Below are 23,473 nucleotides of genomic sequence, written 5' to 3'. Positions count from 1 at the left end.
AAAGAGTGGGTCTTTATGCAATAAATACTTGAAGAAATGGACAGATAAAAGGAAATAAATAAACATGTAGGTTAGGTAAAATGACCGCAAAGAAGTACTTTATCAAAATAAACCCTTGGTTTTACAAGGTGCTGAGATGCAGCTTTCCAGAGAAGTAGCAATCTGTAGTCTGCACTGACAGCTCTTCAGATTATGGCCAAATATCTTGTTTACTTATTGATCATGATGGAAAGGCACACAAAGTTTCCCAGAGTATAGGACTACCATATAAACCACGAAACATTCACTTTTCTTTCCTATTTACAAACTGCAACATTTCCCAACTTGGATCATATACAGTATAGTAACAAGATGAAACAGTGAAATGGCCCTGTAAACCAGCTCCCAACTGTTTTATTCACCAGGAATCAGAAGGACCAGAAATGGGGGAGCAGCCGAGTACGGTGCGGCTCAGTGCTTCACTCGGGTGTCCTCTCATGTCATCAGTGAAATGAGGTGCCTGTTCTGGGGACCCCATTCCCTGGCAGTCACTGTCCACTCCAGAGGTGCTCTGGCTTCCCATAGTTGCTTCTCAGAGAAGGTTAAGAGGTACAGATATGAGTGAGGACCCTACCTGCATGTTACTCTCCCACTGCGCCTTGCCCTCCAGCAGGGAGTCCAGAACAGCCCTGCTTGGCTCCTCGGCTGCAGAATCGTTCCCGCTCACCACGTAGTAGGATGACCGAACCCTCTTGAAAAACTCAACGTCAACATTCTTGCTATTGCTGTGATTGGGAATGTATACCAGATCCAAATACACTGGAGGTCCTGGAGGCACTGCTGTAGATTTTGCCACCTTAGTATTCCCAGGTCCTTTGGAAACCAAACAAAAAGAGAATATATCACAGGCTGGTTGAAAACATGCACTTATTAATTAGTGTTACAACCGCTGAGGTGAGATATGTCCAATTATGGCATTTCCCTCCTACAACTAATGACATGTTCCAGCTTCACTGTACCCAAATTACAATTGTAATGGGAGGAAACACCTGAATAACTCTAACTACATAATCCAATAAAAACCTACTACCACATAACCAAACCTGATTGAACCTTTCCCAGTAATATACTACTATTATCCAACAATTACTATGCAGGGCTGCAATTACTGAATTACCGTTCAATAAATGGTGGTATTATTTTCCAGGTTAAGAAGTACAGTTTTTTGAAAGTCTTGCATATGCACCATTATAAAACCTAGGGTCACAGAGGGAGCCATGCAGATCTGAAGCAGTCCTGAGATTTGGGGTAGCAGCACATAGCAAGACATGGTAGCTGTCGATGTGCTCAGACTGCCTTCCAGGTGCATCAGGAAGCTGCCACATATGAGCAGAAAGAGGGTCAAAGAGGAACTTGGGAGGACAGAGAAACTTGTTAAAGCCATTACTTCAGGGAACTGAGAACAAGCGTTTGCCTGCTGGATCCTTATTTGCACACACAAATTAGCCATTTATCACAAGAAGTAGGGGGAAGCATGGTTTTGCTGCTGTACATAGTATAGTACTTGTTCTAAGAAGAGCTTCAATCAAAAGGAATTTCAAAGTTTAAACACTTACATTAACAATAGTACCCCCAAAAAAGTGGTGTTTGCTACACACTGGATCATGGTGTGAACTGAAAATCGGGATTCAACCAGTGATTTTATCCAGATGATCACCATTTATGTTCTATTGGCCTTTGCATGTTGTTACAGAGGATGAAGCTTGGTAAACAATTATCTGAGCAATACACTTTATTTAGGGTCACACACTCTAAGGCCAGACCTGCTCCTTGTAAAAAAGCTTTCAACAGAACATCAGTCCCAACAACAGCAAAATCAAAGTATCCCTCAAACACCGTCTAACAAGATCTGCCAGAAACAACAGGTTAGCACAATGCCTCCTTCAGTAATCTAATTCGTACTTTATTACTACTTAGAATACACAACAGTCATTGAAAATGACATTAACTTTCTGTATGTTTAGTCATCACTGATGGCATAAGACCTTAACCAGATTATGTGATGTACCTGCTTACAGTTCACTGAAAGTGCTCTTACTACTGTTATATTTTTTAAAAATACTTCTTTTAAAATTAATCCAGCAAAGTAATGAACATCCAATGGCCAATAGTACCTTTGCCTCCCACAATATTAAATCACTTTAATTTATGTTAAGAGAATTTTGCCTACTTGTTTCTTACAATGAGTAAAGTGGATCACTTTGCTAATGATTTCACTTCACCTACAAAAGTGGTACTTCTAATTCTATTGGTTAACAGTTTAGACAGCTAGTATTAAGTTCTTTATATTTTACGGACTCTCTGAGCAAATTGACACATCAAGTTTCTCAGATTACAAAAGTTAAATTAGCGAATATCTAAATGCAGCTTTTACACACTGGGTTTACATTTAAAACCTGGACTTTCCTTGGGGATTTGCTACAAACCACACTTTTCAGCTGAGAGAAAGGCAAATTAACTCCACTGCAACAACTAAAAAAAATCTTAATGCTAAGGAACTGCTATCTGTCTTTACCTGTGGTTGCAGTCTTTGCTGACTTGGATGCCGTTGTATTTGCTGCATTCTTGGTGTCCTTATCTTTCTCTTCCACTCGAGACTTTACTTCTGGATTGGAGATATTTTTGGTTGCCTTCTCCACAGACTCCTTCTTTTTTGGAGAAGCTGTTTTGGAAATTTTGTCTAAAGATTCCTTTATAGCTGGCTTTGGTGAAGCCACTTGTTTTGATTTACCATCACTTTTCTTAACAGGTGAAGACGACTTCGTCTTAGTACCCTGCTTTTTTGTCTTTGTCTTTTCTTTGAGGTCCTTCTTCAAAGGTTTACCTAAATTCTGATCAACAGGCAGAGCCTCTGGATCAACCATGGAAACATCAGGGTGCCTAGGGGAAGGACTGCGATCTTGCATAGGGACAGGTGGCGGGTCAATGTGTTTGTATGTAATGGTCTTGTCTGTTGGAATGGTTTCTGACTCATCTTCCGAGTCAATGTTAGCATCTGCAGTGATGGAAGGACATTCCTCAGTCTCTGGGGGAACATCTGAATCGGTCTGAGATGGGGCAGACTCACTCACAGACGTGGGAGGGGTTTCATCACACTGCCGCCCTTGCTGCTTTCCCCCAGAGGGTGGCTGAGCCCCCCCGGATTGAGTTAATGGCTTGTCTTCATCTTGAGACTGTTCTTCACTTGCAAACCACTCAAGGGGGTTTGGGTTGATAAATGAGGGTGAAAGTTCAGTTTTGGGATGTTTATATTCGCAAGAGGACACAAGGCATAAGTCAACATCTTGACGGGATTCTGCTAATGATTTTCCTGGAGTGAAATGTGCACTTGCTTCATAGGAATAGCTAGTAGCTTCCGGTGACCTGGTAGCTCTCCCAGTTGTCTCAAATGAGTAATCTGTGGCTTCAGGTGAACTGGAGGCTTTCCCAGTTGTCTCATAGGAGTAAGCCATGGCCTCTGGTGACCTGGTGGTTCTCCCAGTTGCCTCATAGCAGTAGCTAATGGCTTCTGGTGACTTAGTGGTTTTCCCCGTTGTCTCATAGGAGTAATCCATAGTATCAGGTGATCTGGTCACTTTCCCAATTCTCTCATAGGAATAATCTGTGGCCTCAGGTGATTCGGTGGTTTTCCCTATTGTCTCATAGGAATAATCTGCATCCCCAGGCGACCTAGTGGTTTTCCCTGTTGTCTCGTAGGAATAATCTGCATCCCCAGGTGACCTAGTGGTTTTCCCTGTTGTCTCGTAGGAATAATCTGTGTCCCCAGGTGACCTGGTGGTTTTCCCTGTCATCTCATAGGAATAATCTGTGGCCTCAGATGACCTCATATTTTTCACAATTATCTCATAGGAATAATCTGTGGCCTGAGGTGATCTAGCAGATTTTCCAACTGCCTCATAGGAGTAGCTAATATCCCCTGGTGACCTAGTAGTTTTCTCTGTGGCCTCATATGAATAACTAAGTTCTTCTGGTGACCTGCTGCTTTTCTCTGAATCTTCTTTTTCTGGGCTGAGTGAAGCTTCTGGACTGTGCTTTGTTAGGGGTTCCTGGTAACCAAATGCTTTGACAGAGGACGCTTGCAGTGACAATGAAGGCGTGTGACTAGCTGACACTGCTTCTGTGATTGCAGGAGGTGAATCTGGAAAACTAGGAGAGTACAGAGGAGAAGATTCCCTTGGAGTTAATGGAGATAGGTCAGACTTTGGTGACAGCTTTTCTCCTAGGCTCTGCACCTTTTCTGAGGTAAAAGAAGAATGCAGTGACATATCTCTGGGTGGAACAGCACCTGAAAAAGTTTCCTCTGGCAGTGGTGAAGTTACCTGGGAAGGTGTATGAGCTGATGAAGTTGAGGATGAAGCTTCAATTTGAGAAACCGAAATAATTTCTGAAATATCTTTCTCCTGAGAGTAAGATGACTGCTCCACAGGGGAAATCTTCCGTGCAAAAGTAGGCTCCTGTATATCTGAAGGGCTATAATCTACTTCTGTTGGTCCATTTTCAGATATATGGTGTATACTACTGCCTACAGTAGGATATTCTGGAGATTGCCTACTAAAGTCCATTGCTAAAGACTGCTCAGGGGACTCCTGACCAAATTCTACCGACATAGTTGACTGCTCAGGAGATCTGTGATCATGCACTGGTGTTCTTGATTTTGCGGTTTTAGGTGAGAAATCTGGTGGAGAAATTGACATGGGCCTTGGGCACTCTTCCTTAGATGGAGACATTTCTGTTTCCTGAAAAGTTGTTGGTGTTTGTACAACTGACACTGAAAGGGAATCATCAACTTCGGTAGAGTGGGGAGAGCCAACCTCAGCATGCAAAGAAGGAGATACGTCATCAGTAGTCGGTTCTGGAAATGAGCTAGTAGCAACAGATGCTGTAGAGACAGAAGCTACTCCTTCTATATGGGAATAAGTGTCTTCTGCTACAACCTCGTCAACAGGAGTTGCAGACTTGTCAGAAACAGTGCCTTCAGAAATTGACATTTTGGTATCTTCTTTTAAAGAACCAAACTGACTGATATCTATTTGAGTAGGTGAGAGATCACCTCCTAACTTCCGCTCATCCAAGACCAGTGAAGACTGGGAGCTGCTGGGTTCTGTGTCCTCCATTTTCCTATCTAGACTGAAGCCTTCCTTAATTACCATAAACTCCATACTTTTTTCATCTTGTTTTTCTTGGAAAAGGCCCACAGAGCTGGCTTCAGAAGCTGGGCTCATCTGAACAGGCGATTTTTCTTTTTCAGGTTTCCCCTCAGAAGGACTTCCATAATCTCTGGTGGGAGACTTTAAATCAGCACTCAAAAATGTATCATAAGTGGTCTCTGAACCTATCAGTGGTGGACTCCGTAGAGGGGAGAGAACCTTTTCAATAGGAGATTCTGAATCTGGCACAGGCTCATCCATAGGGCTTATTCTGGGTTTTGCAGACTCATCTTTGACTTCACTGAATTCAAAGCTAACAGGAGCTTCTGTTGACTTTTCACTGGTTTCAGAGGGAAGCTGACTGGACTTTTCATCAGTAGGAGACTGATAATAGGGTGTGTGGCCAGCACTACCAGCAGCAGACTGTGAGGGAGATGCTACTTCTAAAGTTTTATCTTCAGGGCTTGCACAGTGCTCTTCAGCAACTTCTTGATGTACATCAGGCAATGTAGCAATGGAGACAGGCTCAGATGAGACCTTGATCTCATTGGGAGTGAGTGAAAAGTTCACACTACGTTCACTCAGTGGTGTTTTGGCAACAGGTGATGGAGGGGACAAACTGTCAGCTGGACTCTTGGCTGGACTACGTTTTCCACCAACATCTTCTTGATAGGGTTCTTTGATTTCTAATTTGGCAGCGCCTTGGATTTCACTTTCTTTTTGACGGTATACATCTTGGAATGCAGATTTGCAGAATTTGTCTTCCTCTAATGAAGAAGGTGGTGAGATGGTGGAAGCTGAGGCATTATAGTCTTTCCCTTCTGTGGCCTCTGTTTTGGATCCTTCAGACAAACCATTAAAAGCATCTGGAAGTGGAGAAAGTTTAGGCCTGCCAAACTCTTGAGAGTACAGTGATGTCTCATACTTTGTAATGTTCACATACTCCTGAGAGGGCGACTCACTTTCCTCATTGTTAGTTTCATCACTCATGACATCCCGGGGTGTCGACATTTCATCCATTGGAGTTGGTTCACTGGATATTTCAATGGTAGACTGTGTGTAACCTGAAGTAGCAGTGAATTCCTCAGGTTGATCTTCTCTATTTTCTTCATCTGAAACAGTGGCTTCACTTTCTGAACCACCAGGTAATGTCTCATCATGGATAGAAGAGGCTGGTTCAACTGCTGGAGACTGAGGCTCTGAGCGTTTTGTTGGTGTAATTATGAGTAGGCCATATTTATCCTCAACTTCACCAGCTTCTGCAGCTTTGTCTACCACAGCCATCACATAATCTTCTTCGGCTTCTATTTTTTCAGTTTCCTCTTCATCTCTGATGTCTTCTGCTTTGTCTTCTTCATCTTCTTCAGTCTCTTCAGTCTCTGCCTTTTCTATTGCCTCTTCCCTGTCTTCCTCAGCCCGTTCATCTGATGCCTCATAATCTGCCTTTTCAATATACTTTTCATCTTTAATGTTAGCATCTGCTTCAGCCATTACTTCTTCTGAGCTCTCTTCAATTTTTCCTGGTTCCTCCATATATGGTTTTGTGGTGTCCAGTGGTGTCTTTTCTTCTTCATCTTCACCTCGTTCTTCAGCTTCTTCTGTCTCTGCCTTTTCCTCATAATCTCCTGCTTCAGATGATTCTTCCAAGCCAGTTCCCTCATCTTCAAACCTTTCATTGTCATCAACTCGGTGCTTTTCCACAGGTTCCAGTTCTTCGGGTGTCTGTTCACACTCACCCTCAGCCTCTGTGGTAGTTATGCCTTCATCAGAGGACTCGGCAGGTCCTTCATTATCTAATTTTTCTTTTTGTACTTCAAAGGCCTCTTTTTGTACTGTGCCAGTGAGTTTCAGTTCATCCTCTATCAGTGCAACTTGAGGTTTGGTTTCTTTTATTGTTTCTACTTCTTCAGCTTTTAATTCCTCAAAATCCTTTGTTAAATCCTCTGGCGAAGACATAAGGGATCTCTCTGCTTCAAGTTCCTTTCCACTGGCTGTAATTTCTGCAGCTCCTGCAGCTGCTACAGTTGTGGCAGCGACTCCAACTGCTGCAAGGGCAGCTTGTGCTCCACTGACCTTGACCTCCTTTTTCACAGTCTTAACTTTTCCTTTTTCCTTTGGCTTTCCAGCAGGTACTGCTTCTTTTTTAGCAGGTTCCTCCTTCTTTTGTGGCTTAGGCTTTGCTGCTGGCTTTTTGGCTTCAGTTGAAGGAGTGGCTGTCTTCTTTGTTTCTTTAGGAACCTTTTTGATGTCTTTTTTGGCTTCTTTTTCTTCCTTCTTAATTTCCTTCTTCTCTTCTTTTTTAGCTTCTTTTTTAGCTTCCTTTGGTGGAGCTTCTTTCTTTATTTCCTTCTTAGTTTCCTTCTTCTCTTCCTTTTTCACCTCTTTTTTAGCTTCTTTCTTAATCTCTTCTTTTTTGGGTTTTTCCTCTTTTTTGATGGGTGTTTTCTCCTCTTTTTTAGAAACTTCTTTCTTTGGTTTTTCTTTTTCCTCTTTCTTTTCCTCAGGTTTTGCTTTGACTTCCTTTTTCACTGGCTTCTCCTTTGACACTTTTGGTTTTACATCTGTAGTTTGTTTTTCTGGAGTTTCAGATTTTACTAATTGTTCTTCTTTACTTGTTAAGTCTTTTTCCACCACTATAGGTTTGGTCTCCACTTTTGCTGGTTTCTCTTTTTTAACTGGAACTTTTTCTTTGCTTTCCAACTTCTGAGGCTTTTCTGGTGCTGGACTAGGCTTCACAGGCTCTGGTGTTTCTTCTTTAGATTCTTTTCTGACAGGCTTGCTTGGTGGTGTCTTTGCAGCAGGCTTGAGACTCTCCTTGCTGTCTGTTCGCTGTTTCAACTTTGCTTGTTTCACAGCTGGACTAGCGATGTTGCCGGTTAGGTCTTTTTGTGTAACCATTGGTTGTTTAAGGAAGTCTAGGTGTTTGAGTTTTTCTAGTCCTTCTAGAATATTATATTGGGTGCTGTTTCCAGGAAACAGAACACGGATTATTTTTTCTGCAGGATTAGCTGGATGCCACACAATCAGGGACGAGACAGAGGTGAAGTAGGATAATGGAATGTCTAGTTCTTGACCATTTGGTAGCAGGAAATCAGCTTTATCTCTGTTAGTACCACTCCACTGATGCATAAAATATTGCATCTCTTTGCTATTTTTGACAGGATTAAGCACATACATCTCAAGTTTGCCGACTCCCATTTTCTGAAATAAAATGATGGGGTCAATGGTATTGCCCATATTTCTGAAAAGAGGCTCTGGTTTCATAGACAATTTATTTAAATACTGGAGAGTAAAACAAGCTTCTTCTACACTCCTTTTTACTCTGAAGTTAGGATCCAGGTTCTTCAGGTTCTCAGGTACATTCAGGAATACAACTCCTAAATCAGGTGAGATCAGGTTTTTCATCCAGTCACTGTTGGTAGTAGACCCTTGGGACTGTTCCTCTTCCAGTTCAGCTATCTTTCGCTGAAGCATGCTATTGATTCCCGGCAGGTTGTCATCTCCAATATGAGTGAGCAGAATAGAATCTACCCTGTCCAAGTGCCGGATAAGTTTCCAAAAGCAAGATTTTCTTTCGGATCCTCCATTGATAAGCATGTTGAATCCATTCACTGCAAACAGTGCAGAGTCCCCTCTTCCCCCCGGGAAAATATAACAGCAGGGTTTGGAGAGTTTCAAGAAGCCTCCTGAGGTTGGAGGTTCCAAAATGTCAAAAGGTGATGGCACTTCTACTGATTCTGACAGATACTCTGTGAATTCAGAGAGTCCTTCCATTTCAGGCAATATGGAAGCTGAGTTGAGTTTGATGTTAATAAAGTCTTGAAGGTTGTGTCTGTCAAGGTTGGAATTTTTCCAGTCTCCTTCCTCAGGGCAGAAAAGAGTTAGGCTGGCTTTGTTGGCAGGGTGTGTGGTGCTCAATAATTCACCAATCTAGGGTTGTAAAACAGAAGCACAAGAAGATGCATGTAAGTTTGTTTTTTTAATGACAATTAATGTCAGAACATAGTATTTCCTATTCAGATAGATAAAACCTTTTTCATTTGCTTCTGCACTGGTTAGTACCCTTTCTAGAAGCTACCACAATTAGCTTACTACTGTATTTTTTAAATACAAAGAAGGACATTATTCCTGGTCCCTGTTGCCCAAAGGACAACAGTACACCAAGGTTTCCCCCTTCCCTCCTCCACCCTTTATAGGATGGTACAAGCTTTTACACTGAGAGCGTATGAGGACTGTGATGCTAGTGCTGCCAGAGCTGCCATTATCTCTACCATTGGCTCATGAGTCTCCCTGCTGCCCCAGTCCATCCAGAAGAACCAGCCAAACATCCAAGGGACAAAGCATATCCTCTTAATAGGCAGAGAGTAAGTGCAACCCAGAGAAGGCCAGCATCCTCCCAGGGGCAGCCGCCTTCCTCACCCCTTCTCTCATGGGATGTATTCCACCACACCATGGTTACTGCAGTTCTTTCTGTGGGCTGGCTCCTGAAAAGCCGACACCGTTCCCAGATTAGCATGACTGACTGCAGGAGAGTTTCCAGAACACTAAGAAATGAGCTATTGCTTCAGAAATGCAAACAGCTACAAGTTTTGTATTTCTGAGACTAAAAGATACAGGGCTAAAGAAAGAGCCAGAAAAAAAGTGTTAGGGTTAAAAATGCTCTTGTCATCATTTTGATTTTGAACTTGTGGACCACAAAAGTTGAAATCTAGAATAACTGCACTATTTTTGACAGTATTTGATAACATGCTAGTACCAAACCAGCTGCTGAAATAAAGCCACAGAAAACAAGAAGTTTTGTGCCAAAGTATGAAGAGCTGTTGTTCTATTACAGTCTGAACTAAAAAACCAGTATTTGATGATCCCAGAATAGTAGACAAACAAACATGAAAAGGTATGACATATTTTATACCTTCTCCCAGTTTCACAAATACTTTCATTTGACTTTTTTTTTTTTACTGTCAATTAGATTAAATGAGCCCATATCTGTTCTATTTCCTCTTAACAAAGAGACCACCAAATTATGTAAAGATCTTATTTAAAAAAGTAATTCAGACATAAAAAGTCAGTGCAAAATACGCCAGCACATCATCATGCAAAATACCACAACCTTCTTTGCAGAGTCTCAATTGTCAGTTCAAGCTGTAAGAACAGTTTTCATAAAGAGGATATAGATTAAGCTACAGCTGAATAATTTTGAAGTCTTGGACCACAAGCTGAATCAGCAGAATAAATTAATATATAAAAAAATTAATGATGTTTTATTGCATTAGATCTCTTTGGGCCTCTGTGTGTGTATGTCTCACTTCCTTTCTTTGTTACATAATTTATTTTCAGCATTTACCAAAAATAAAACTCAACAAAGATGCAGTGGCTGTTATCCAAAGAAAAATAATCCAACCAATACCTAAATAAAGCAGAAAATAAATATTTTATATCTTCCTTTGTCAGCCTTAATTAGTATGCAAACCATTTGACAGGAGTATAAATAAATCTCACCCATATATCAGACATGGCTTTGTCTGAAAAGGAGCAAAGGAAAAACCAAAGCAAAATAAAATAAAAGGAGAAAAGGCTGAAAAGGATGAAAGATAAGGACAACAGGAGAACCATTCCTGTTGTTTATTGCAGAAATACGAAAGAGGGGCAGCACCGACCGTGGCTCTGAAATGAATTTAGGATCTCAAGTGTACTCCTTACACTGTGTCTCTGATCAGGGTTGAAAACGCATTATTAGGGAGAGAGAAAAGTAGTAAAATATCACTTCCTCTGGATGCATAAATCCAAGTCTGTTGCACACACAAGGAGATAACTTGAGTATAGGCTATTTCTCATCTAGGGCCAATTTTCTGGCTAGATAAATATATCATATCGCAATACACTGGGCTAATGAATACACTGGGCCAAGGTTTGGGGTTAGTCCTCTCCAGTTTATGTTATACCATATTTGGATTTCTGCTTCATACTCCTAAATTCTACTTCCTTTGCTCCTAAAAGTTGGCATGCATAATGCAGACAGTATTAAGCCACTGGTAGTGCAGGCCAATGAAAAGTTGGAGAAAAATTATTCCAGACATAGATCATAATGGATTTGCATTTCAAATGGTGACACCACAACAGTTCCACTGCTTGTGTTATTTGAGTCAGAGATGTAACCTCTGCTTCTCTTCTCTGGATTCAAAGTCACTCTGGGAGCAAAGAAATGTATCTGTGAGCTTGATAACCACAGAATGGCAAGGGTTGGAAGGGACCTCGGGAGATCATCTAGTCCAACACCACTGCTAAAGCAGATTCTCCTAGAGCATGTTACACAGGACTTCGTCCAGGCGGGCTTTGAATATCTCCAGAGAAGGAGACTCCACAGCCCCCCTGGGCAGCCTGTTCCAGTGCTCTGTCACCCTCAGAGTAAAGAAGTTTTTCCTCATGTTCAACAGAAACCTCTTATGTTTCAGTCTGTACCCATTGCCCCTTGTCCTGTCGATGGGCACCACTGCAGAGTCTGGCTCCATCCTCGTGACATCCACCCTTAAGATATTTGTATGTGTTGATGAGATCCCCTCTCAGTCTTCTCTTCTTCAGGCTGAACAAGCCCAACTCTCTCAGCCTTTCCTCATAGGGGAGGTGCTCCAGTCCCTTTATCATCCTAGTTGCTCTCCTCTGAACTCTTTCTACGAGTTCCTCATCTTTCTTGAACTGGGGAGCCCAGAATTGAATGGTCAGCTTGTCGTCCACCAGGACTCCCAGGTCCTTCTCGGCAGAGCTACTTTCCAGCAGGTCAGCCCCCAGCTTGTACTGGTGCATGGGGTTCAACCTCCCCAGGTGCAGCACTCGACACTTGCCCTTGTTGAACTTCATCATGTTCCTCTCCGCCCAACTCTCCAGCCTGTCCAGGTCCCGCTGAATGGCAGCACAGCCTTCCGGCGTATCAGCCACTCCTCCCAGTTTTGTGTCATCAGCGAACTTGGTGAGGGTACACTCTGTCCCCTCGTCCAGGTCATTGATGAACAAGTTGAACAAGACTGGGCCGAGTACTGAGCCCTGGGGAACTCCACTAGCTACCGGCCTCCAACTAGAGTCTGCCCCACTGATCAGAACCCTCTGAGCCCTGCCATTCAGCCAGTTCCCAATCCACCTCACTGTCCACTCATCCAACCCACACTTCTTGAGCTTCCTATGAGGATGCTATGGGAGACAGTGTCAAAAGCCTTGCTGAAGTCAAGGTAGACAACATCCGATTGGCCCCTCATTTTGCATGTAGTCATAAAGTACTTATGTGTCACTAATTAGCCAGAGATGCAAGGAGCTTGGGTTTGCAATTTTATAGAAAAGTAACTCTGCAAACTGTCAGTGAGTTTTAGGCGTCACTCGTGTTTCAGAGCAGGAATCCAGCTCTTTCCCCAACTGTACAACCATATGCTGAACAAAGAAGCTTTGAGAATAGGATCAAATGGATACAATAAGGTCATGCTGGAGCCCATGCAAACTTTGCTTTTTCAGTGCTGAACTTTCAAACCTCATTCCACTGACATGTTCCTAATTAGTTTTGGAAACTAAATTCCTAGAGATGCAGCCGTATAGTTTATTTAAATTTATACTTTACACAGCAGCCAAATTAAGTGTGACAGCTTGTTTACTATGGGTTCCTGCCCTATGGGAGCTTTCAGACACACTACATTAAGCAAGAGAGCAAAATAACAAGTCATGAAACAAACGGCATTACATTCTGGTATACTTCATACTTATCTTTTTGGTACATAAAAATCACAAGATTTTCAGATTTCACTGGTCAAACTTTAAATCCTATTGTAAAGACACCAAGCAGGTAGGTGGTGCAAAAACCTACAGTTATCCCAAGAGACAGCCTCTGTCTTATTTAACGTCACCTATTACTTAGCTGCCACCAGGCAAGAACCTGGTGTCAAGTTCAATTTGACTGCTTTGTAGGTGCACCTTAGATAAACAATGTGTATCTTTTAAACACAGCACTACCTACTTCAACTGTCAAAAGTTTCCTTGATTTTCTGTTTCTGGAAGTTACAATTTAATCTCCCAAGTTAAAATGCAATTATTTTCTTAAGCGATTTACATCAAAACTGAAGTAAATTAAATAAATATTTTGAAATAAAGCCTATAATGAAGACTAAAGAGCATCAGGCTGTTGATGCTAACTCTAACAATACAGAGAGCCATTTTTAGTTTCCTAGAAACCTTGTCTATCGCATGACAATGTATAGAAGACACTTTTCTGAACACACCTCTTGATCCGTGAAGATCTCAATGAAGTTCTGGAAGGAGAAAGACCCTGACTGAAGAATGAGTTCTCCTGTGTTTTCAAAGCACTGTCCAGTTAGTACAAGAAGCTTGTGTCTTGCAGCGTCTGTGATCATTAAGCGCACCTAAAATGAAGGAGAGAAATACATCACTAACAGGAATTACCATGTGTTTTCATATTCTGCTGAGAACATTAAGTTTCTCTCTCCTAATTTAAAACTTATTTTGCACCAGAATCTTCCAGGACTGTCAAAACATTATCAGGTTTTAGCACTCTTTACAAAAGACTAGGACAAAGGTGCAAAAGGGAAGAAAGGAGGGACAAGAAGCAATTAGAGATCAGGTCTGATGAATAAACCAAACTAACAACACGGAAAGAGCAAAGAATGAAACGTAATAAAATTTGAATGGAAAAAATATTTTTTCAATGAACAAACATATTCCGTGTATAATTCTTGGTGAACTTTAATAGCACTGTATCAGGACAGCCTTGGTGAACTGTGTCACACGCGCTAATGAGGGACAACTGCATGTGTCAGACTCAGTTTTTGGCAGGCTGCTCTTCTTTTCCCAGAGTACAGCATTATCTGACATTCAGTTGCGAAAACATCACTGAAGAGTTAACAGCCACAAATCACACGTAAAAGTGTCATATTTAGACCGTCATTCTGTTGTACCCTGAATCATCTAGAAAGTTAAGGGATGACTGTGCTTCACCATACCCATAAACTTGAACTTCAGGCACTCAGATACAGTCACATGCACCTTTTACGTCTCATGACGTTACTAACTATGGACAGTATGAGTTTTTTAAATGTGCCAACCCCAAACCTTTTTCAACATAAAGTAGTAAAATAAGTGGATGCCTGATGGCACAGATGAGCTTGCTACTGAGAAATAACCTTCTTCTGCATTTTAAAACAACTCTTAACCATTTTAAAGTAGATGCTCATTACTTTACCTGACCCTCACTACAGCTACTAATAATTCCTCTTTCCCCCCCAGGGGGAGATGTACTTGCACGCTAAGAGAAATCCATAAATTCAGTAGAGTTCTGTTGGCTGAATTCAAGTTAAGTTTAAGAACAAAACAAAAAAAACCTGCGTAAGATTTTTTTACTGTTGAGTAAATTTTTTGCAAATACTTCAAAAGTCTTGTCCAAGACTGAAAGATCAATTCAGCCTGCAGAAAGGTATGAATTTCAAGCGCACTAACTCCTCTGTTTAAGGAGGAATTAAGTTAAACCAGAATAGTAATTCCAGAACAAGGCTATCCACGTAGTAAACTAAATGAGCAGAGTCCATCTGGAACAACTGCACATGACATTGCATCCAAGCTCCATCTCCATGGAGATGACATAATCACCTCAGCTCTCCTAACAAGCCATTCTTTCAAATTTTTATATTGATTGTTAAGCACTCAGTTGTTCTAAATAATTCCTGCTCACACTAGGGAGGCTGAGCCGGGAAGGCTTGACCTGAATCTCTGCTGAACAACCCCTGTTTTCAGTACAAGTAGAAAAGAGGCCGCTGAGGAGTATGTATCTGAAAGAAGATCCCAACTCTACCACATTTTCATTGTTATTTTATTAAATAAGTGACTCTGATGCTAAGCAGCAGAAAGTTCCTTTAATTAAATGCAGGACTAATGCTGGTCTGTCAGTAATTGCACTAAATAATTATAAATTCAGCAATATCATTGCTGGATCGGGTGTTATCTGTTTCTATTTCAGACAAAAATATAGATAAGTGCAGCTGGCTGTCTGATGTGTGTTGCTCAAATCTTGTCTGTTTAGCTGCATTAAAACCATAAAAGAACTGGCTTCCTCTTCTGTTTTCTCTCGCTGTTGGCAGCAGTGCTGGGCAGTCTGTCAACTTCTGAGTAAACTCCCCAAGTTTTCCAACAGCAAAATTATTTCCTGACTTGTGAATCACTGATATGTGACTGTAACATCATTCCCCTTCAATCTATTTTATTAATTGATAATGAAATACATTCTGCAGAGCTAGCAAACTGTGGCAAGAAGAATGTAAATAATGCTTGCAGATTACAGAGCATAATGTATGATACACATGGAAGACCTTAAAAAGACATATAAATTCTGTGTCGGGGTATAACCAGGGCTTCCCAAAGGGCTATCAGAAATTTGTCCCCTGATTTCAGGACCACTCTATTTCAGAAGAAATGCTGCAAGGTGATGATTCTGTTCAGCTTTACCTTTGGTTGAAGTCCCAAATTGTTTGAAGAAAGAGAACAGCAAGATGCAGCCTCAGTCAAAATGGAGGTGAAGATGGAGCGTCAACAAAGACAGGACCATCAGCAGATCAGCAGTTTCCCAGACTTACAGCACAGTCGCAGGCATGTTAGAGCAACGGAGTGGGGTCTTCTTAACAAGGAAGTAACTGCTCATGGGGGTTTCAGAAACTTGTTCTCTTGGGGAAACTACAGTCTCTCTCTGTTTGGACCTCTCTCTTCTGGGAGGTATTTTGGCATTTGATGGAACATGACAAGGAGCTTCGGGCAGAACCATGCTCAAACTACCACCAGTATGGCTATTACTAGCCAGATTAGAAGGATTTTCTTTTAATACAGTTTTCTTTTTTTTTCCCCTGTACAAAGATTCATGTTCCTCTTCTGGTGAAGTCATTGCTCCATGGTGTATCACTGTTTCTCCAGGAGCAACCTGGAAATCTCTTGATATATGAAACTAAGTTTTATATTTGCCATAATGGGCAGAACATGTCTATTCCAACCTCTGATTTAATTCTCCTGCCTCTTTCTTGCTGTATTTTTCTGGCTTGTGGCCAGTCAGAGGCTTGCTTAGCCAGCCAAGGTAAATCTCAGCTTTTAACTTCTGGCTGTGACCAGTTTGGCAAGATGAAAGCAAAGAAAAGATTGCTTCCCACAGTCTAGTGAGAGGAAATTAATGATAACCTAGCCAAACATCTTCCAGAGCCAAAGGAGTAAAGCCAGGGTTCAGAAGTCATTAATGGGCCTCAGACTGTGTTCTTCCATGTGGTCATCTGTCAAAGGTACAATGAGCAACAGCGACAGAAACAGCATTTGCCTACTTTCAGCAGTTCCTTTGGCTCTTCTCCACACACACACATACAACGCTCTCTCGACAGCTTTTTACTCTGGATGTCTGAGTGTATTAAGAGCTGCTACCCAGATAACACCCTTGCTCCTAACCAAGCACCTCTGATGCCTTGAAAGAGATTTTTGCAGATTTTTCTAGTGAAAGAGCTGCCATTAACTAAGGTGACTTACTTATTTAAACTTTTACAACTTCAGAAATTTCATTTGTTTTAGAGTCCTTCCTCCTGTTTGTATTTAATATTACTTAAGGTTGGTAACAAAATAGATTTTTCACTATGTACTACAAGCAGAGCCGCTTCATTTCCCAACAGAAATGGTACTACATCAGTGCTTTCCAGCACAGGCTAGCAATGCAATTATCCCTATTTTTTCAACCTTCAGCCTCACTAGCTAGATTTGTTGATTTTGTCTTTGAGCTACTCAGTTCTTTGACTCTACTATTAGAAATTGACAGTCCTCTTCTGGAGCACTCTCCAGAGTCCATTGATCATGTCACATGCTTTTTGAAGGACAGATAGATCAACCTATAGTCACCACTACATAGCTGGTAATTCTTCTCAAAGACCTAAATTTGTCTTAGGGCACCTTCAAGCATTTTTTTCATGTGTAAAACAGGCATCCAGATCTACCAAACAGTGGAGGAGAAGAAGAAAAGCAGATGGAGTTTCACTACAGCTGCCACTACTTCATCAAGAAGGGAATTTGGTGCATTATGAGAAGAGGAGTGCTGGGATCAGAGGTGTGTTTCTGTCCTGTGCCTCTGAAGTTTTAGCAGGAGTCTGAGAAAACAGGGAGAAAAATCAAGGGATGGCTGATGTTCTTCATGATATTTGTTCCTAACATGTTCTTTCATCCACAGTTAGGACCTGCTCTTAGTCTGCTAAGGCTCTCAAAGACAGTATTGGGATTTGTCAGTCACCATGCTGGAAGGCAGTAACTCATATTCAAGAATCATCATAACTACATCTGTTTCACTGCTCTCATCCTGTCCACTTAACGGAACTTTTATGAGACTTCCCATGAAGTATTTCTGACTTACCTCAGTACTAACTGCTTCATCTGAGGGATTGATCAGGACTACAGTTTCTAAGACATCACTTCTGTGGTGAAGAATTTTCTGACCTGCAAACACAAAATGAAAAGAAAGAAAAGAAATTACATTCAACCAGCACGGTTTAAACCTGCACTTCCCATAAGTTTGTTGCACATCTTGCTGTGTGACAGCTCTCCAGTCACCCAGAGCAGCACTCACCACCCACAGCAACTGCTACGCTGCTCATCTCTTCAGAAACACCCATGGCACATGGTCCTGTGGGCCAGAAACATCGCTCCAGAAAATTCAAGGTAATGAAAACAAACCAGCAACACCACCAGGTCTTGTCCCTTCCCCCTGGCTGGAGGAGTCCTTGTAACTAACCTTGCTCTCACACAGCTGGTATGGATCAGGGACTGCAGTAGATGCATCAGTTGAGCATCTGGCCCTGCATTTTCACGGACATATCTACACCACAGATATGGCTGAGATTACACAGTCCTGTAACATGCCCAGGTTGTTCTAAATGAGCTTTTCCAGGAACTATTAGCTGCTTACCTGCAGCAGCAAAAAAGTCAGCATGGGCTGCAAACTTCCCCTCAAGAAGCAAGGTGAATACTTGGGCTGTACAATGGCGCTGCCCCCCATGGCTAAGAAGTACAGTTTGTGAGACAAGCAAAGGAGCCCAGGGGTGCCCCTGCTGCCCACCACTGAGCCAGGCAGGGCCCCACGCAGACCCCAAGGTCCCCAGCCACACCAGACGAACCAGGTGAAAGCTGGGACCCACCCTGCCAAAACTCCCCTGTCAGCCTTCCACTAATATTGGTTAACATTGGGATACTGTGAGAAATTCATAGAATTATAGAATCATGGAACCGTTTAGATTGGAAAAGACCTTTCAGATTATCAGCTCCAACCACTAACCTAACACTGCCAAGGCCACCACTAAACCATGGCCCTAAGTACCACATCTACATGGCTTTTAAATACCTCCAGGGATGGGGACTCAACCACTTCCCTGGGCAGCCCCTTCCAATGCTTGACAACATTTTCAGTGAAGAAATTTCTCCTAATGTCCAACCTAAACCTCCCCTGGCACAACTTGAGGCCATTTCCTCTGGTCATATCACTTGTTACTTGGCAGAAGATACCAACACCGACCTCACTGCAGCCTCCTTTCAGACAGAAGATAGAGAGTGGTAAGGTCTCCCCTCAGTCTCCTCTTCTCCAGGCTAAAACCAACCCCAGTTCCGTCAGCCGCTCCTCACAGGACTTGTGCTCCAGCCCCCTCACCAGCTTCCTTGCCCTTCTCTGGACATGCTCCAGCCCTCAATGTCCTTCTTGTACTGAGGGGCCCAAAACTGAACACAGGATTTGAGGTGCGGTCTCAGGCCTCACCAGTGCTGAGTATGGGGGCACGATGACAGGGGACGGCCAGACACATGCTGCGCTGCCCTGCTTCACCTTCCTCCTGCTTATAAAAACCATAGCAAGCAACGTTAGGCACAAGAGTGAATGGGCCTACAAGTAACAGCTAGCTCCTGAATTAATAATATCTGGGCAAGTGTGGAGCAGCCTCGCAGCCCACTGGCTTTCACGCTTAGTAGTCAGTCTGTCTCTGTATTTAACGGTGATATTCATCTGGTTGGGAGTGGATGCCAGAAAAACACAACAGGACTCTTGACATTTTTTTTTTCTTATGTTAATTGGCAAGTTCTTATCAGGGTCTCTTTCTGTGAGAACTGCCGTGAGATTAATTAGCAGCCGTATTGTCATTCAGAAATCCAGACTGGTAATTAGTCCAAAAAACCACAAGAGCCGTCCCTTCCGAGCAGTTTTCCAAGCAAACTGCTCGGTGCAATGTTAATCAATTAAAATAATTGCACTTAGAAGGAAGTATGAGGGACACAGAACCCTTTCCCACACCCGGCCATTCCCTGGGCAGCACCCCCCCAGGCAGCAGGCCCTCCTCCTCCTCCCTGCCCTGCCTGCACCCCTCCTGACTCCCTCCTCCTCACTTTTGCTTTTGCTCTGGGAAGTCCTGCATTTATAAGCATAAACACTATAATGAAATTATAGGAAGTGACAGAGAAAGAAGTAAAAAGAAGGTTCCTAAAACGGGAGGCAGGCTTGTAGTTTTCTCTGTTGTGCATGACAGTGCCTAGAGACTTGTGGATAATAATTTAATTCACTTGAAGAAACCTGGTTTTCTTAACACACGTTCTCTTTGCTGTACTTCCTTGAAAGAAAGAGATGGACTGTATATTATGAAAGGGCAGGAGAGCAGGTCTCCCTCTGCAGCATCCCGTTCTGGCATTACCCTTTGTAATTAAATTTATTTTTATAGCTCTGCTTCCTTGCCTAACAGGAATGCAAATATAAGACTACATTCAATAAAACATCCAGATGGCTCTGTTACCACAGACTCCTTCAGAAGATGCTCTGTGATCTGATATTTAGTTATTCTGCAATTTCCCTCAAATTAAGAGATTAGGCAGTGTTTATTGACTAGTTTTAACTGTTAGTAAGGAAACAAAAGAAATCATTACCCTTTAGTTGCCACAGAAATGTCTTGCTTAATAGTTGGTGACGCAGAGCACACACTTTGCTTCAGGCCAGACTAAGCTTCATATATGATTGGACATTAATACATTAAACACAGGTGGAAAAGAAATGCAATTAGCTATATGCAAAGTTAGACAAGGATGCATAGCATCCACCTGACTCAAAGCACCCACTTTGGGCTTCACTGAAGCTCCTCCAAGTTGTGTACCTGTGTAGCTGGGAGGGATTTGACCTGAGGAGTCGCAACTCCTGCTGACCAGCACCAATGGTAGGTAGTTACACCCTATGGTCCCGTGGGCCAGATGCCCACCTCCAGTGGTTGCATGGTTTCATACACCTTGAGACCGATATCCAGAGGCAAGCATGGAGGTCTGCACCATGTACATGGTGCCTGTTCAGAGCTGCGTGCGTTGACTGCCTCCCTCTTTGACTCCTCAGCATCCACATGTGTTATTGCTTATCATACAGGGTGGGGACTCGGCACGGGTTGGCTGTGAGTCACTATGAGGGCTCCCATCCCATGTAAAACTTGGGAAGTTTGTGGCTACTTGCTGGTATCAGTAATGTAGTCCCGTGTCACTGCTTGAGAAATAAAAAAATATGTCTTTTATTAAAACTATTTACAATTTTGTAAGAGCAACACAGGCTTACTGCGCAGGTTGATACCCTGAGATGCTCAGCTGGAATGAAGGAAAGTCTCCCACAGGAACAGTTCTATCAAACAGAAATGAACTATCACAGTAGTGGGAACAGAAAGCAGCAACAAGCATTTCAAACCTGGCAAGAGACCGGGACTTACTAAACTACAGATGGAGTGGGAGAATCTGAGACTGGTGTAGAAGGTCTGGGGTTGCTTTAAATTAACTCTACTGGATTTTTGCAGCCTGACTCTACACGTTTGAGAGATGATTTCTGTGACATGTCAGAGAAAGAAAGAAAGAAACTTACAGGTTGCACAGAAGTGGTTGTGGAAAGATTTTACGTGCTTACAGTTTCTGGAAAGCAAGTCAGAGTCCTATCTAAAGACTTTCAGAAATAAGTATTAATTGTGTTTGGAAGAAATCTAATTATCTGCTCATCCTTGATTTTATTAAGTAAAGCTTCAAATTAAAACCAGATACGAATAAAGAGTCTGGGCAGCTGTTTGATTCGGAACCCGAACAGAGAGGAGAAGTAAACAGCATGAAAGAAGTAAACAGCATGCGACGATTGCTTAAAGGGTGATTTCCAAATGCATCACCCCAGTTCCTAAGCCCATAGGATCTTATTGCTCCCCTACTCAGCCATACATATCAATGACATTTATAGTAGGATTATTGAGATGGGGATGGTGTCAGTAACATTTCCTAGAGAAGTGACTGAACAGATTTCTAACTTACAGAGTTGAGCTTTTCAGGCCAATCAAGCAGCATGATCATGGGGCCTACTTTTAACAGTGATTATGTTAATTTTGTGCAAACACAAAATGTAAATGAATGACAAGAGAAAGCAAGCAAGCTCTTCTTCAAATAGTGTTTAACCAAGGATCACTGCTGACACACTTCTTCCTGGGCATGCCTGTGCAACACCAGCCTGTGGGGACGCATGCAGTAGGCAGCAAGCTACTCAACGGAGGGGTTCCCATCATCCCTTCCCACCACCCCAGATGGTACACCAGCACCCGCTCACTCCCCATCAATGCCATTCCTACACAAAGTAAACACAGAGGAAGCAGGCAAATCTTTCATGTGATGACTCTTGGCAGAAAGGGTGAAGGGGTAACACCTTCTCCCTGAAGATGGTGACTGTTTGACACGTAGGCTGGCATTCAAACACAACCCTTTGGCAACTTTAAACATCTTTTCTTTTTCATTGTAAAGAACTTTAAAGTATCGCTTCTCTGTCAGAAGTCATGACTGCCACGTAAAGTCACCATGCTGGGTGGCATTAGCAGATGGCACAGCTTGCAAGGCTTGCTAACGAACCTTCCTGCAAGCCATGACTAGGCAGTGAACTCTCTGCAGCTGGGAACTGCAGACACTGCACTTGCAAGTAGCTCCAGGGCCCAGGGACCCCCCCAGCTGCCTGCTGTCTTGCAGAAGCATTTCTGGACATTGAGGGGAGAAAAATCCTCCAAAACAAACCATGAAACAACTCTGAGAAGATGGCTCTAACGGAGAAATACAGTCACTGAGGAAAAGACATTTTCCCAACAGGGCAATTGTGTTTGAGGAGTAGCAATGTGTAAACTTTTTCCTTGACAGTTCTGGGTACAGATGTCAGGAAAGGCTTTAATTCTTACTCAGAAAAATACCCTGTTTATTGATATCCACACATAACATCTTAAAAGCTTTAGTCCTCGCTGCCTTTATATCCATGGTAAACAAGAGCTGGATGACTAAAAAGTATTACCAGCTAAAGGATTTCATACATGTGAGTATATAAGGGGCTTGGTGGTGATGTGGGGGAAGAGAGGAGGGGTTTTACACTCTGTTTCTATGCATCCAAGCACTAAAGGTCAAGGCATGAGCAAATCAGACACTCTTTTACATTTAAGTAATTTGGTAGAAGAAAATATGCCTTTAGCAAAATTTGAAATAATAAATAGCCAAGGAACACAACAAAGGTCTTCAGCACTGAACAAGAGGTCAGAGGGAGCACGGTCTTTAAGCTGCTAAGACTCTGAAAGACAGCATTGGGATTTGTCAGTCACTATGCTGGAAAGCAATAACTGATGTTCAAGAATCATCTCAGCTATGTCTGTTTCAGATTTACCATGTCTGATGAAGGTTATCAGAAGATTACCATATCCTTGGACATGATATATTTAAAACAATAAAGTCCTTTGGAAAAAAGGGAGCTTTTTGCCTAGACAACAGTAATGCAATAACCCGTACTTTTTAAATAACTTCAAACTGCTGATTGTTTCACCTTTTTCTAGTGGGGACTTCAAATTTGTCCTCCAAAAAAGACATGTTAACCTTGTGTGGCTGTTCTATGTTATCAACAGAGTACTCAGGGTTGTGGATGACTGATCATCTGATGGTGGCTATTTCTTATACTAACTGAATAAATCTATTTTTCCTTGTTTTCAGCACAAAGATCAATGGCCATAAATAGTCAAATAATGCTGGAATTGTGACCAGCCCCCAAACCTCCCCACTGTCAACCTGGAGGCACTACATTGCAACAACAACTCCAGAACAAGGAGAAAGGATCAAGATCCTCTTTTACAGCAGATTACCAATTATCTGAAGAAATCTTGGATGAATGATATGGAGCACTCCAACCCCTTCACCTTCTCCACTGAGACCAGGCCACCAGAGCACATTAAAGTTTC

At 42.3% G+C, this 23,473-nt stretch overlaps 1 protein-coding gene across 1 annotated transcript in view; it reads right to left on the bottom strand.

Moving 5' to 3' along the window:
- MAP1B (microtubule associated protein 1B) overlaps positions 1-23,473 on the bottom strand; it is a 65,409-nt gene that overhangs the window by 411 nt on the left and 41,525 nt on the right. Inside the window, exons 2-6 of the mRNA XM_009642175.2 lie at positions 17,596-17,678; positions 13,442-13,582; positions 3,964-9,116; positions 2,555-3,912; positions 614-852 (exon numbers count right to left, since the gene is read on the bottom strand). Coding sequence (XP_009640470.1) covers positions 614-852; positions 2,555-3,912; positions 3,964-9,116; positions 13,442-13,573 — 6,882 coding nt within the window. The 5' untranslated portion in view covers positions 13,574-13,582; positions 17,596-17,678. The remainder of the gene's footprint in view (positions 1-613; positions 853-2,554; positions 3,913-3,963; positions 9,117-13,441; positions 13,583-17,595; positions 17,679-23,473) is intronic.

This window comes from Egretta garzetta, unplaced genomic scaffold (assembly GCF_000687185.1).
Source record: "Egretta garzetta isolate BGI_Z169 unplaced genomic scaffold, ASM68718v1 scaffold617, whole genome shotgun sequence".
Taxonomy (NCBI): domain Eukaryota; kingdom Metazoa; phylum Chordata; class Aves; order Pelecaniformes; family Ardeidae; genus Egretta; species Egretta garzetta.
The sequence above is the reverse complement of the archived record's forward strand: the minus strand, read 5'-3'. Positions and strand labels throughout refer to the sequence as shown.